Source organism: Chelon labrosus, assembly GCF_963514085.1.
Source record: "Chelon labrosus genome assembly, chromosome: 4".
NCBI lineage: Eukaryota > Metazoa > Chordata > Actinopteri > Mugiliformes > Mugilidae > Chelon > Chelon labrosus.
In genome coordinates, this window is record NC_140340.1 from 7162005 (window position 1) to 7178231 (window position 16227).

General features: G+C 42.3%; 1 protein-coding gene across 1 annotated transcript; it reads right to left on the bottom strand.

Moving 5' to 3' along the window:
- Positions 1-1570: 1570 nt before the first annotated feature.
- On the bottom strand, positions 1571-12960 carry npepl1 (aminopeptidase like 1). The gene is made up of 12 exons (XM_084543914.1): positions 12661-12960; positions 11069-11254; positions 10765-10935; positions 10352-10441; positions 9282-9363; positions 8800-8942; positions 7421-7498; positions 7228-7328; positions 6923-7046; positions 6657-6833; positions 5481-5591; positions 1571-2494 (listed from the first exon to the last, which is right to left on the bottom strand). The coding sequence occupies exons 1-12, from the start codon at positions 12808-12810 to the stop codon at positions 2336-2338; spliced, it is 1572 nt and encodes a 523-aa protein (XP_084400040.1). The 5' UTR covers positions 12811-12960; the 3' UTR covers positions 1571-2335.
- Positions 12961-16227: the final 3267 nt, after the last annotated feature.

Consider the following 16227-nt stretch of genomic DNA (forward strand, 5'->3'; position numbering starts at 1 on the left):
TATGTGACATCCATCACAGATTTAAGGTTTAAAATGAAGTTTAATGAGATCAGATGTCACCGGAGACGAACAGTTGTTGTTGAAATCTACACAGACACTTATTAAAAGGAAAAGGTTATTTATTTACCACCAAGTTTAACTACAGTGCAAGAGGAAGTTCAGTCTTAGGTGGAGTCATGTGATCAGGTGGTGACCTTTTATAACTAGTCATTATAAGAGCTGCTGCTGTAACAGTGGTCTACATTGGAGTGTTTGCATTAAATTATTATATCAAATATCGTCTAAAGGACACAGAAAGAAGTTAAAAATATATAATGACACTTTTTTTTTTACAGTGTCTACAAAAAATTGCAGACCCTGATGTTTTCTGTTCCTATTTCTTCCATAAACCACGTGCAATAAGATAAAAAACAAACAAACTCAGACATCTACAAAGAAATGTCAGTTATTTAAAATTTTAAAAAGGTAAATGTCCTTCTGCCGAGCTTCACAGTGGGCATGGCGGTGCTTTTGTGATTTTGTTTTATGCCTGCAACTGCATCTGGTAGTGCAGGTGTGTCAAACATGCGGCCCACGGGCCAAAAGCGCCCCGCCAGAGGGTCTAATCTGGCCCGCAGCATGAATTTGAAAAGTGAAGTCTGCAATTTTTCCAAGGAAAATAACTGCTGTCCCTAATTTGTCCACTGTTTTAGTAAGAGAAATGGACAGAACACAACACGGAGACCCAGGACTAAACAGCAGAAAGCAACGTGCCCAAATTGCACTTATTTTTCTTAAGAAGGATATTTTATTAAATGTAAACATTCTCCTAACTTACTTGTTCTTCTTCTTTGGACTAAAACAAATGGAATAAATGTGGAGTTGTCGTTACTTATAGGCTATTATTCTGTTGTCTTACCGGTCTTACCAAAATGAGTTTGACACCTCTCTTGTAGAGGCTAGTCCCATTTCGATCGAAGAATCTTCTTCCGTTCGACCCTAGAGTCTACCACGCACCTTTTGGGCAAACTCTGATAGAGATTTAATTTCTCTTTGCCACCCTCCCACCAGCTTTGATTGGTGAAGAACCTGTCCGACAGGCAGCGTCTCTCCCATCGCAGGTGCAGATTTTAATTCCTTCATAGCCTCCCTTGCTAGTCTCCTTCTCTTGCACCTCGTTTAGTTTGTTAGGACGGCCCGCTCTAGACAGATTTACACGTGAGCCTCGCTCCTTTTATTTATTAATGATTCATTTCTCACCTTTGTTTTTTTTATTTCTTTATATGTTTAATCAATTTATATTTCTTTGCATGGTTAAGTTTACATTTTCACAAGAAGCTTCTTCGTCACTTTATTTTTGTTAAAAAGCCAAATTATATTGATCATAATTCCAATTATTAAATCAATAAAATGAGGAAACATCCAAGGTGGTGAATAGTTCTTAAAAAAAAAAAACTTTAGGAGGAATAAAAGAGTAGACAAGAGTAGAAGAATAGAAAATGAAATCAAAAGTCCACTTTCTAGGTCTACTTTGCCCCCCCAAGAAGTTTTAAACTGCATACTGAAAGAGCGTTTGGCTGCACACAGTACATAGACGGCACCGCCTTTATTGAAGGACAACACGATTGTCACAAAGGTGATACAACATCTCGTTTGTGCTGGAACCTGACTTACACTTGACTTTACCGTTTAACATATTTAACGCTGACAAAGCATGTCATCATAATTCTGTGGAAAGGTCTAAAAAAAAAAAAACGCAGTAAGCACTTTGGTCCAGAGATTACGCAGTCCATCTTTACACAGGATGAATACAAAGTGCAAACCTGGCTTTACTCATCTTGATCCAGTATTCTTTTTTTTTTTTCTCCACAATGTCTCAGACAACACGTAGGCATAATTCTTGATTTGCATAAAATACCTTACAACAACAGCTCCTGCTAATGAGGTGGATATTTGAAAGCAGAGATTATGACGGTAAAAATTGGCTGTAAAATCATTTTAAAAAACATTAGATAAATCACCGCTGAAGTGAATCGGCCCTTGAGATAAACCACATACTTTTCTCAGATTTTATAATAAGTGCATCTTCGTCAAAAGCGGTTGAATAATGAAGAAGCTGTGGAGGGGTTCAGTACCAAGTAAGGAGGACAAGTGAGGGCCTGTTTTTGATCGTAATCATTCATACCACGTCTGACATAGTGATGATCGTCTGTTTTATTCATTTAAGTCAAATTTAATCCAAACACAGAACACTGAATCAGTTTCAAACGTCAACTCTGACTGCACGAGCACTTGCTTTATCGGTTTGGGCGAGCGGAGGCAGCAGAGAGGAGTCGGGGGAGTGAACCGCTCTGCCCTACACCAGTCTTCGCCTTTTGCAGTCGCGCTCCATGTGATCTTCGGACACAGTGGTGGGCGCACCCAAGGGAGACACTTGGTTCAGCATGGAGTCATCTGATGCCTGACCAAACAGGGCCATAAGCAGAGCTACACCGAAACCTGTAGCACGCTCCCCCTGCAAAGACAAAAAAGAAATGCACTGTTAAGTTTATCAGCTAAAAACCTAAATCATCACACGGCCATTATGAGTTCAATCACAAGACCACAACAGAACGTCAGGAAAGCACCTGCAGTAAAGTTATAAAAAGATTAAAGAGCAGATGTAACACAGCACTGCATAAGTCACAGACAGTTATATTAGACACTCTCACTTTCTTTACCAATAGAGTCGAGTTTCATGATGAATGAGGAAGCATAGAAACCAGATTCTCGGAAGGCAGAGCCGGCGATTTATTTACCGCCAATAATTTCCTTCATGTTCTGCATGTATAATTCATCCTCTCTGGAGAACGCTAATGCCTGGTTTATGATCCTGCATCAATTTGACGCCGTAGCTATGAGTAAATTAGGAACTCCACAGTATTGATTCTCTGTAATTTAATGGCAAGACTGCTCGATGTTTCAGTCGGTCGGTGTTGTCTGATTTTTTCTAATGAAGATTCACTGAGATTCATTTCTAAGTAAGTGGCATTACATTATGTTCCCACTCTGTTCTCCTTTTCCCAGATAAGTAAACTGGTGTGTACACTATACGTCAAACAACGAAAGTGCACGGTCGGACGGAGGGTTAAGGCTTGATTATGCTTCCGCGTAGTGATCACGCAATGGTCACGCAGTTGCTTGGACGCAGTCGTGAGACCGTGATGGTTCTGCGTGGGGTTTACGTGTCGAAATGCATGCCACACCGGTAGAGGGCGCTATGATTTTTCGTGACCGACCGACCGAGACTCTTGTGACGTATCTCGCCTCGTATAGTTATTTACCTTCCGGCTTTTGTCGTAGTCACAGTGTACGATGGACACCGAGACAGAGAGACTGGCGTTGGAGCTCCAAATTATTCAAGCAGAGGAAGAAATACTTCTATTGCAAATTAGGGCACGACAAAGGAGACAATTATGTTTATGAGTGGAAACCGGAAAAGCGGTCTCCAGCGGATGTAGTTAGCGGACCAATCACAGCCAATGCCGCTGCGTTGCTGCTGCGTTGCTGTCGAGGATTTTTGGGAGGTGCACGTCTGGCCCTTGCGTAGGACGCACGGGGGTCCGCAAGGACGTAATAGGACCGCAATAGGTCCGTACGCCCCCTCGCGCTGTGTCAACGCGGAAGCATAATTTGGGCTTTAGTCCTGAGCCGCTGCGACCGAGCGGACCGCCACTGTGTCACCCATGTTTTGACGATGGGAGGAAACAGGAGTGTACGGAGAAACAAACACGGGGAGAACATGCAAACTCCACGCAGAAAGGCTGAGAATCGAACCCTCTCCGCCCCGGGGATTCGAACTGAGGACCTTCTTGCTGTGAGGCACCAGCAAGAAGGTCACTGTGCCACCGTGCCTTTAGTAAGAAATGGACAGAACATTGCCTTTAGATGTTGCTAAATGTTGTTTTAATGTTGAAATAATTTTCAGTTAAACTAAGAGGGCACGTTTAGGCGTCATAGCGTTGTTGTTGCCAATTTCACTAACGTGCTTCGGATCTTACGTAATAGTTAAAACGGTTTTGGACAAAGAACAAGAAAATCCAAAGTTGAAACCAGGGCTGAACGATACGGACAAAATTTCATATCTCGATATCGATACCATTTTTTAAAAGCCCTCTTTCGAGACTGTGTACACGGGTACCATGTCTTTTGCAATGTGGTATGTTATAGCGTCTGTAATGTGTTTATGTCTGGTGGACGTCGACTCATACGGTGTAACGCTACTGAACGCATCAGCAATCAAACTTTGATTGGGCTTCTTTTGGGATGACTGAGAAGTCCCCGGTGTTTCTCTCAATACACTCTTCGTGCAGCACGCGATGGTGTTGTTTCATGTGGTGAAACATGTTTCTTGTGCTTCGTCGCAACACCTCGCTCTGGTTTACATCATTTTTAAATCCAAAATACCTCCAAATAATGGATGATGATTTATGTTTTGGCACCAAATCAGATTTTGCACTAGTGACACGGGAATCAATTGTCGCTCCCATCCCAAGCCCACAAAAATACTCCCCGTCATATCCCGATCACGTGACTGCCCCCCAACAAAAATCCTGTCCCGCAAAATCACGAGAGAGAGAGAGACTCCTAAATCCCGTCCAGCTCTCTATGTTGTTGTCTAAAGTTGGGCGCACTCACCGCGTTGCAGCGTCATTTTTTAATTTAATCTCCGGCTCCGTCCCGCTCCCGTTGATTATTTGCTCTACCCCGTCCCTATCACGTTACCAACAGTGAAACTGACTCCCGTACTGCGAGTCCCGAAAAATTGTCACCCTCTATTCTGCACCGCCACCGGCCGCATTATCTTCCACGCTCACTTTACTTTCTTTCTTTTTAATATCCCCGCTGTGTGTGTGTGTGTGTGTGTGTGTGTGTGTGTGTGTGTGTGTGTGCGTCTCCGTCTCCCTCACTCCCGCCCTCATATGTTTGTCATTGGCCTATATCGTTTATATCGTTGCTTTTTCGATATTAATATCTTGAATGTTCATATCTAGATATAGATACGATAACGATGTATCGTTCAGCCCTAGTTGAAACAGCATAGGAACAAACAATTAGTCCCTTGAATGTGTATCGTTTAGTGTTTTTAGGTGAAAATATCTGTGCAGAGTTTAAAGCTCGATGTGTTTTTAAAATATGAGTTTATCTAACATGTTTAATGAATTTTGATGACAGTTTAACTTTCCTAATATCTTGTAAAACTGAAATGAAAACGGCAATACCACCGACGGCTACAAACCCTCTTAGACCCTTTCAAAAATCACCAAGTCAATACATTTTATCCACGTCCACCATTATCCAGAGTCACCTACTTTCAAACATAATTACATCTCAAAGTAGGTAGAGAGGCCTGTCTGAAGGTGTGCCAGGCTTGTCGTCTGGTCTGATTTGCTCCAGGACGAAAATCACAGCACTAACTGCTTGCACATATCTGTCCTTGCACCGAAGCCTCAGGTACTCACAGCATGAACAGGAGAGGCAATGTCAACATGGACCCAGACACCAGGCCAGTCAAAGCCCAAATGGGAACCAATAAAGAGGCCGGCACAGGAGCTCTGGGCGTTCTCCCGGTCCTGTCAAAGAAAGAAAAAAGACGATAAACCAAAAATTAATTCCTACAAAAAGTCTGCTTGAAACATAGTGGTTTTAGGTACAATACAAATCTATTATGTATTACAAATATATATTTATTGACACAGAAGTCCACCTCAGAAAGAAGGCGTATGTTTCAGTCACCTAATTGTAATCTGGCTGTGGAGACTTTTAAACACGTCAAACACACTGGTCTCCACTTTGTTTCAGTTTAAACTCCCTCCAAGTATTAGATGCACCCGTCATGTTGTATTACACAACCCACTGATGAAAATAGAGACGTTCCAAAGAAGTTTCCAGGTACTTTATCACCCACGAGGTTGAGTTTCCTCCACAGTTAACCAAGCACAATGTGTATTAATTTGATTACAGTGATCTGAAATGATATCTACTAAAGTCTGAGTATATTTCTTTCAGTATTTTTTTTTTTTTTTTTAACCAGGCAATTCAATTCTACATTCATCAAGAGGTTATGCTCCCGGGTCGTATTCCTGCTATCGGTCCAATCTCTCGGCCTGGAATCAGTTGAGAAATTTTAATTTTAAAGTATGGACAAAAGCGAACTGCAACCAAAGAACTGCCAGCAACAAAGGCAGACTGTGATATAAACTGAAGTTTATTTTAATGTGCACTCGAACACAAGACTACAGCCTAACCCCAGCACAAGCGCTCTTCAGATTAGATAAAGAAAAGAGTCTTCAGTGCGCTCTTTAAACCGTCTTTACTTTCATCACTTCCCTTTTCTTCTCCAGAGAAATCTCTAACTCATTCTGTTGCTGGTGTGAAAGGAACTGTAACAGACATTGCCACTACTGGATCGTTGCTTTGATAACATGTTGCAGCTATTTTAATGTTTTTAGGATTCTTCCCCCTAAAGTGGACTGCCTTATATCTTGTGTGCAACCATGGCTCTCCGTGCTGCTGCCCGTCTTAGCCAGGACTCTCTTACAAAAGGGATTTTTGAGTTCAAGAAGACTTTCACCTCCTAGTTAAATAAAAGGTTATAAAAGTCACATATGCGTCCCGTTTGAAGTTTCGTCACTTACAGCCACGGAGTTCTTCATGTCCGCCATGGCGGAGGTGAACTCGCTGAAGTGCAGCTCGGGGCAGTAGACCAGAGGGTGAGCCAGGTCTCCACTGCTGCGGCCCGCGCGAACGCACGCCACCTCCCACTGCTCACTGTTGGTCATCACGGCCGCGTGGTGCTTCCCTGTGGAAATTCCCTGAACAGAGAAACAAACAAAAACCATATCAAAATCTGTATCTATTAATCTGTGAAGTTGCGGTGGTTGGTTTTAAGACAGTCGCCCACCTGTGCCCCCGTCAGTGTGGCCATATCCAGGATAATATCAGCAGACAGGTCTTTGCTGGCGTATACCACCCCATCAGCCAGCACCAGCCTGCCCTCTGCATCAGTGTTGTTGATTTCCACCGTCCTGGGGGGGGGGGAACAAAACAAAACATTTTATACCACGGCACATGTCCGTTCCTGTTAATTTGGCTTGTTTGTGATATCCGACACGATTTGTGAGCAGTCACACCGTAACAGCAGGGCTAGTCAAGCAAATCAAAAACCGAAAGTAAATGATACGTTATAGTTTAAAAGAAATGTCTCACTTTCCAGAGTACATAGTGTGGATATCATCAGGTCGCGTGGCTGTGGGGCCAACTGCGTTCTCTGCCAGACAAAACACTGCATGGAGGTTGTCCTTAAAGCCCTGAAGCAAACAGAGGAGAGTCTGATTGATAAAAACTGCCGAAACAGAGGAGAATGAATGAATGACAGCCGACGTGGGATACTTCAAATCACCTGTTTGATTGTGGCCTTAAAAGCTCCCAGAATGGCAGCAGCTCCACCACAGTCTCTCTTCATCCCTGGCATTGTGGTCTAGAAAAAAAAAATACAACACTTTACATGTGATGACTTCATTCACTGAATATCTACGGTTGATATCATGGTGCATTTATCTGCAGTGATTGGGACAACGTCCTAGTAGCGTGTATGTACACTCAGAAAAAACATGACTGCAAAGAACAGGCTTAATGCTAAAGGTGCCGACACACCGAACAGACGTAGAGGAACTGACTGTGACATCTCCTGTGTCTGGATCAATAAGTTGCACTTGAACACACCACACAAAGACTAAAGCCAACAACCAGCCGGAACATGGACTCTGCGCCCTCGTGAAAGGAAATATCTCTTCACTCTCTTCTCTTGTGCCTCCAAAACAGTTGGGACTCATCAGAGAATGGACATGGGCCTTCTGAGGGTGTCCTGTGGCATCAGAATGCTGTTGGGGGGGGGGCTTTGGGTGCTATGGGTTGAGGGGAGGGTCCTCTGTGAACCATCCCACAGATACTTGATCAGTTTGGGATCTAGTGAATTTGGAGGTCAGGTCAACACCTTGTGCTGTTCTTCATGTTTTTTTTTTTGTTGTTCCTAAAGTGTTTTTGTGTGTGCGTCTGACTGCTTGGGAGAGTGTCATTGCTATGGGGTGGGGGTGCCTGGTCTGGTCTAGGTGGGTGCTACATGTCTAAGTAACATCCACACGAATGAATGCCAGGTCCAAAAGTTTTCCAGCAGAACGATGAATCGTCACAAGATGATCAATGTTCTTTAATTCTCCTGTCAGTGGTTTTAATGTTGTGGCTGATCAGTGTATATGATTTTTATTTATTTTTTTTGTGAAATAAGATGTAAAAAAGCAGTTTTCTTTAGTTTCATCACTTCTGTTTTTCCTCATCCTGCTCTAAGCTGACCTCTGCCAGTCACAGATCTCTCTCTCCCCAACTTTAACTGGACTGAATATGCTGAACTGGCTGAAAAGCTGCTGACACGGTTCTAACTAAAATGATTCACCAACAGCCTGACATTGGGAAACTGACCTTTGAGCCCTTATAGACAAATACGTGTTTAGGAGGATGTCAGGTTTAAGTAATAAAGATACTACCAGAAAACAGAGGTACCAAATGTGAAGGACTAGGCTGAAAAATATTTATAAAATGGAGAAGTTGGTTCAATAGATTTTCTAAAACCTGGACAGAAATCAGTTTAGATCGACTTAAATAACATTCAGTTATTAATAAATAACTGTAAAAGATATTATTTCCTCCTTAAAAGCATATGTAAATGAGGAAAACAGTCACAAGCACTCGTCATACATTAGTGATTTACTATCTGGAGCACACCTTTCCCTTGATGCTGAGTCCACCAGTGTCATACACGATGCCCTTGCCCACCCACGCAATGGTTTGGGTGGCGCCATCAGGAGTGTGGCTCAGGACTGCTAATGCAGGAGGATGCTCTGCTGCCTTTCCAACACCGTAGATACCTGAGGAGAAAGAGAACAGGTAAATATCAGCCTGAGGATTACAGAGATCCAACACTGTGGGCTCACCAGTATCAGACTTTGGTTCTTCAGATGGAGTCTAATATTTTGTGACGAGAAACTGACTTTTACAAAAAAAAGAGTCCTCAGGAGAAATCAAATATTACCTCTGATAATTAGACAAAGGCAACTGATTTAGCAGTTATTTATCACCCTGCAAGTGCAACTATCTACTCCTCGGGTCAGCAACAAAGCTTAATTACATTTAAAATGACACTTACTACACATTAAAGCAAAAGGTTCTGTACAGTAATGCAATAAAAATAAAATAATCTGCAGTACCTCCAAACCCTTTTTGTTTCAGATCCTCTCCACGGATGATGACTGGAGTGATTCCAAGTTCAGTTCCCACTGCCTTGATTTCCTGAAACGCAAATGATGGAAAAGCTGCAGTAAAGTAAATAATAAATATTAAAAAAATAAAGAATACACTTGCAAAACTAATCCCAGATGTTGCAGAAAAACAGATATAGGATAAGATAATCACTTGTTGCGAGTGTCATTAATTGACAGTTAAATCGTTTCACATCGTTGTTTAAACTGTATGATTCTGCACAACTAAAATGAGAAACACACATCAGGAAACGTTTCCACAGACTTTTATATACGATACAAATTCATGTTCATGGAAAGGTGGTGGTGGGGCGTTACGGTTTGACACGGTCAGACCTCTACATTAACATCTGTGCTGGGTAATCCGATTGCAAATGACCAGCTACAGGTACATGTGTTCGCAGCTAGAATTAAAACGCATTTCCACATGCGTCTCCAGATCTGATCTCAGTTTTTTTGTCAAGCATGTAAATAAACTCCAACATCATCGGTGGGAGCAGTAGAATATTTTAATAGCGGCTGTCTCTAATAAATGTCCAACACCGTTTCAGAACCACAAACAGCTGTTTTATGTGTGTGCTTCATGACTTTGGCATCAAGTTATTATTTATTGATCTCCACGCTGACGTTTGTTAGACCTGCACCGCAATCTCCGGTAATAAAAAGGTAAACAAAGACATCGGTATATGAGGAAATACATAACTGAACCACACACAGATCCTCATACATCAACAGGACCTCATTAATAATTAACACAGAAACACACTCGTATACTCATATTAAATACTTTCATTCGTAAATTCTTACTTAGATTTATTTACAAGTGCGACCCAGACCACCTCCAAAGTTGGTCAGAGGTCGGATCTCTAAACCACACCCTCAAAGCGTCCAGGGAGAGTTTGAACCTGTACTTCATGCTGGCCACTCGTGACTGGATTCCCCAGGAAGGATGTTAATGCCAAGTCTGACCGGGGGCAAAGATCAACATAATTTCCCAAAAGAGGAACAGTTTCACCTACATCAAGGAAATGGTCTGTGTTCATCTCGTTGCATGGCGTGTCCACAATGCGAGCCGCCAGCCGCACTCCATCAGCAGCGTTGGAAAGACACTGAAGAGAAGAAAAGCCCTCAAACTAAGGCAGACAGCAGTTTTCGTGCACCATCGTACTTTAACCCATTAAGACCACACGCAAGAAATGCGTGTGTAACCCTTTAAGACCAAACTTTGCACAAGTATTTTATGTGATGTCTTCAAGTTTTTCAGAACCATTCAGGGTATAGGAAGTAGTTTTCCAATAATACACACGTTTTTAAAATGCTTTTAGAGGGTCGCTTAGGTCTTCATGGGACAAAACAAGCTACATCTGAGCAGAATCTTGCCATCGACAAATTACATTTAAATAATAAATAATGATGAACTTCGCTGAAGTACCTCAAGTTCTGCATCATTCAGAGGATTGCTGTCTTGACCAACGATCACAAACTCCACAGTCACGTGCTTCTTGTCAGCTCGGCGTGAGGATGCGGAGCGGCGAGAGAAGATGGGGAAGGCCCTGGCGATGGCACAGGAGGACGCAAACACATCCGAACGCTCGCACACCATCTGGACAGGAAAGAAACGCCACTGTGTCAACACCGCTTCAGCACCATAGGAGGAGTAAAACAGCACGTCTGTTCTGTAGCTAGAATGATAACATGAGTTGACACAGGGGTCGTCCACATGACAAGATACCGACCACAATGCAGCGGTTATTCCCTCCAGGGAGACAGGAACGGACCAGACGGGACACAAAGTGGGCCGAAGACGGACTGTTGTGTCTGCTGACCCGTGAGGGAAGGGCGGCGACCGCAGCATGGTTCAGGTACAGAGGACAGCTGTCCGTGGGGTTTGGGTTCAAAGCACCGAGAGCTGCCTGCCAGACCTGAGAAAAACACGAGACAGGACTGAAACACGACAAAAAACAACAAAGCTTTGCACAGTTTGTCATCCTTTTATTAAAAAAAACCTGGATAATCAATCACTTTAGGAAGAGGATCAACGTGATTAACAGTCTGTAGGACTTTTAGCAATTACTGTGAGAGTTTATGATATGAGACAATCCATAATTACAGTTTTCTGGTACTGGACAACCTCTAAATGGAACAGGCCGCACTAAATCTTACGGTATTCAGCATGTGTTTAAATAAAAACTGAGAGAGTTTTCATTCTGGAGGCGGCTGGAGTGGTTTGTAGTAGCAAAGTTTAACAGCACCACAATCTAAGTCCTCAAAAAGGGACCATCCAGTTGAATTACCGCCTTTCCGACGCCATTTCAACATCAACTAAAAATTATTATTAACAGTCATGAAGCTGAGATTTTTTGGGTTCATCCAGTGTTTCCGTTAGCGAAGGTCCAACCCCGTGTAATGTTTAATATGGTTTGAGCACATGTGTCCAGGATTGTTTAGAAGCTATATGTGAGAGGGAAATGAGCAACATAAAGCTGTTTTCTTAGAGCCTTTCCCACCTTTAAAACAACCGGAGCACAGCAAGTAATACAGTAACAGTCAAGCTGGCTAATCAGTGTAATTACTCAGAAGCTCTTTGACTGACAGGGAAGCTTTCCTTGACCTCTCAGACTCTCTCAAGTCTCTCTTTATAGACAATCACTGTTGCACAACCACTTCTGAAGACTCCAGACAGTAAGACGCTGCTTTACAGCTTCACACTTTGCGTATTTAAGTCTGGATTAGTCCTAAACACTAATCGAGATTGAAGATAGAAGACAATCCATAATTTGCCAGTCAGTTAAGTCTATCTTAGAAGTGCTCTCATGGACAGAAAATTAATTCACAGCAGGATAAGGAAATGGAGATAGGAACAGGAAACATGGGACTTTAACCTCAGAGTTTCTCCAGCTGTAAAAGACAAATCACCTCAAACTATTAAGCAAAGCACCAAAACTATAATCAAAACAAACATGCACCAGTGTCCTGACAAAATCACCTCAAACTATTAAGTAAAGCACCAAAACTATAATCAAAACAAACATGCACCAGTGTCCTGACAGTTATGTAGCTTAGCAGTAAATAAGATTATTAACTGACATTACTTATTATATTAATAATTTTTTAATTGACTAATAAAACTAAAATGCACAGAAACGTCTTAATAATATTACTAATGTAGGATTTAGCAGGTTAACTAACTAACCTACACACGGTTACGGTTAAACTCTTGGGACTAGTTAGCTAACGGTTCTGTAGCTATGAGGTGAGTTAGCCGCGTTAGCCTGTGCTAATTAGCATAGCGCTAACATTAGCCTGTCGCTGTCGTTCATTTGTTCACCTCTTTGCTAACGACCGGCTGCAGTTTCCCCTTGATTTGGCCCCAGCTGACTTGCTGGAGGTTGGTGTGCTGGCCAATGATGAGGACGGGACGACTCTGTGGCTCTGAGTCACCGGCGGACGCCTTAAAGTCCAGCGCCACGTTCGCCATTTTTTTTTTTTTGCGCCTTGCCAGCAGGAGTTAGCGGCTAGCCGTCTCTGCTAGCTGCACGGCTACACCGGAGGCGGAAGGAGGGAAGGAAGGACGGCTGTCGTTCACTGGCTCAGCCCTGACCAGCGACGGAAACCGGGAGAGGACCAAACGGCTTTTATCCGTTAGACTGCGAGTAATACACCGGGATCTTTACTGACCTCTACCGGCGACCATCAGTAGCTACAAACGGAGCTTAAAAGTATTTAGTTTTCTATATTTTTGCATAACAATGACTCAAAACATAAGCAGATTCTCACACAAGTCCTGGCAGCAGACAAAGAGAACTCAATAAAACAAAGTAAACATATATATATTATATTTCTGTATTTATTTATTCAAGAAAATTAAACATGTGTATATATTTGTGTGTGTTGCTACAGTATGTGAACCCTTCTCACCAGTATCCTCTCTTGTGCAGCTTTAACAGCAACTAAGCGTATCCAGTTATTGATGGAGCGGCTGGGAGGGGGTTTTAGTGAATTAAAAGAAAAAGAAAAGGTCAACAAACTGCGCAAATAATCGTATTTTGTTTGATCAAACATGATGTTCGGTCTCCATCATGATCTTCATTTATATCATACAGTCAATGGTTTATATATCAATGGGATTGTGTCTCTATGTTTACTTTTTACTCTCCGTGTGTCCTTTTCCTGTGACACGTGGTCAGATTGTCATCGTGCATTTTTCATTCTGTGGTCAACAATTTAGACAAACAGGATTATTGTAGCTGCCGAGAGAAAATGTCAAAGTACCTCCAGTAGAGATGAGGGATTATTTCTTTTCTCATTTGTTTTTAATTACAGAGTGATTTCATGATGGTTTTTAAGTTTACAATTATATAATTTGTTAGAAAGTGCAGCAAACGTGACTTTTACTTTATTCAAGTGAATCATAAATCAGATTCTGTCCTGTCATTTTATTTTATACCGTACTTTATTGGACTTGAGATTCAGGTTTCAGACAAAAATCCAAAAGCGTCACTTTTAAACTGATTTAATTATAATTGTTAGTTATGATCTGATTTGGAGCAGTTCTGTCATGGGAAGCTCCTCTTTGTATGTCAAAGTGAGACGTATCACGTATCATGGAACAAGATACGTGTTTACAGAAAAAAAAAAAACGCCTTTAGTCACAGCTATGAACCAGTAAAAGATTAAGTCTGAAGGCCTCTGTGCTGGTCGAGGAAAAAAACACAAGAAGCACTTTATTTATCCCAGAGGGGCAATTTATATGCTTACTCAATTTACAAATTGAGTAAGCATATGGGGTACTCCATAAATTACTGCACTCATACATGTGCTGCATACATAATGTGCCAGTGGCTGACTGGTAAAGTCCAAACATTAGTTCCAAAACACAGAAAAATGAAACTGACATTTCAGCATAGTTCAATATAGACAAAGTAGGTTTGGAAACACAGCCTTTTCTGTCAGAGCCACTATTTTTTGGAATAGTCTGCCCAATGAGTTAAGGGAGTGTAATAGTCTTTCCATTTTTAAAAAAACAGCTTAAAACCTGGATCAGGGACAATTACAAGTGTAACCATACTCCAAATACTTGAGTCCATGAACATACTTTTCTTTTATTGCCTTTTTCTTTTCTTTTTTCTTTCTGTATTTATACTGTATTCTTACTTATCGACTTTTGCATTTTAGGGTGCCTGTTAAGATCTGGCTAGGGACAACAGATGGAAACTAGCACTTGTAGCTAACTCTGGCTTGTTTACAGCAAGTAGCTTGTCTGTTGATTAATGAGCATTGTCCCTATCAAATAAATAAATAAACAAACAAACAGTTTAACTGTTGACAGTCTGAACTCTCATTAATGGTGACATCAACCCTCAGTTCAGCAAAACTCCACTATTACTATATTTGCACGCTCTAGAGACTCCTTTTCTTGTGACACATGAACATGTGCAGGTTGTGAATGACAACTTTGCATCCTGTGCTCAACAATTGACTCTTTACAACTTAACCGTTTTGGGACCATAGACGGTAAAGGTCATGGGTGGGATTGTGCATTTTTTTGTGAAGAGCAACAGGATAAAATGTTAATCCTCCCCGTCGGGGAATCGAACCCCGGTCTTCCGCGTGACAGGCGGAGATACTGTCCACTATACTAACGAGGAGTACGGCGCATGCTCAGTAGAAGCCGGAAGTCGAAAAAAGTATAAATCTCAGTAAACTGTTTGAAAGACACGAAACGAAGATTATTCCCAATGTTTCAGGGCAACATATGTTTAGAAATGTCAGACAGATCGCTGCCGTTAATTAAACACAAATTTCAAGTGTGAAAAAAACAAACATTTGCAGAATACTAAAAATGACAATAAAATAAAACAAAGTAAACTTATATATTATTATATTTCTGTATTTGTTTATTCAAGAGGTCAACAAACTGCACAAATATTCGTAATTGATTTGATCTTCATCATCGTGGTCATCATCATCTTCATCATCCTCGTCCTCAGTCATGACGTCATCACATCAGAACAGAACGAGAACGATGACATCAAAGGGAAAGTTTTTTCCTGTGATGTTCTTTGATGTGTTACGATGACGTCACACTCCGAACCTCTTAAAGACAAATCAGAGCAGAAGTTTCTCAACAATTATCCACGATCAGCAACGATCAACGCACTCAGACTACCGTCAACCGACTCGCGTCCGCCAGACACCGTCAGATACTCCGAACAACCCGTTCACACACATCCGGCATCGTTAACCACAGACAACGAGCGCCACCTCGAGGATTTAACTGTAAACTACAGTTTCCTACAACTGATCAATCCTGATCATCAATGCCTTCACAGGCATCGAGAAGAGCTCAGGCTCGCACCCACCAGGGTAACTCTCAAGGTGCAGGAGTGCCCCCCGGCTCGGATATGCACTCACATCAGGCATCGCGCAGAGCTCAGGCTCGCGCCCCCCACCAGCATCGCCAGCACCGGGATAACATGCAACCTGCAGGAGTGCCCCCCAGCTCAGATATGGGCACACATCAGGGATCGCAAAGAGCACAGACTCACGCCCCCCAGCATCCCAGGCCATGGCACGACACACAACCTGGAGAGATGCATCAAAGCTCTGATGTGCTCGCAGTCAGAGAAGAACTTCATATTGCGAAGAACCAAAATCAGGGGATGAAATCTGCATTGAGCACCATGTCAGGTCTTGCGACCCAACAGGAGCACACAACTATGCAGATGGAAATCAACAATCGCTGCTTACAGAGCAAGCTGGGCAGAAAGCTGTATATGGCCAACGAGAAGATCAGCCAGTTGGAAAGAGCTTTAAACGCCGCAAGGAAAGACGAGGAGCAGAACCTGATGAAGGAAGAACAAATCCGCTCACTCCGTGCTGAAGTAGAGGCATC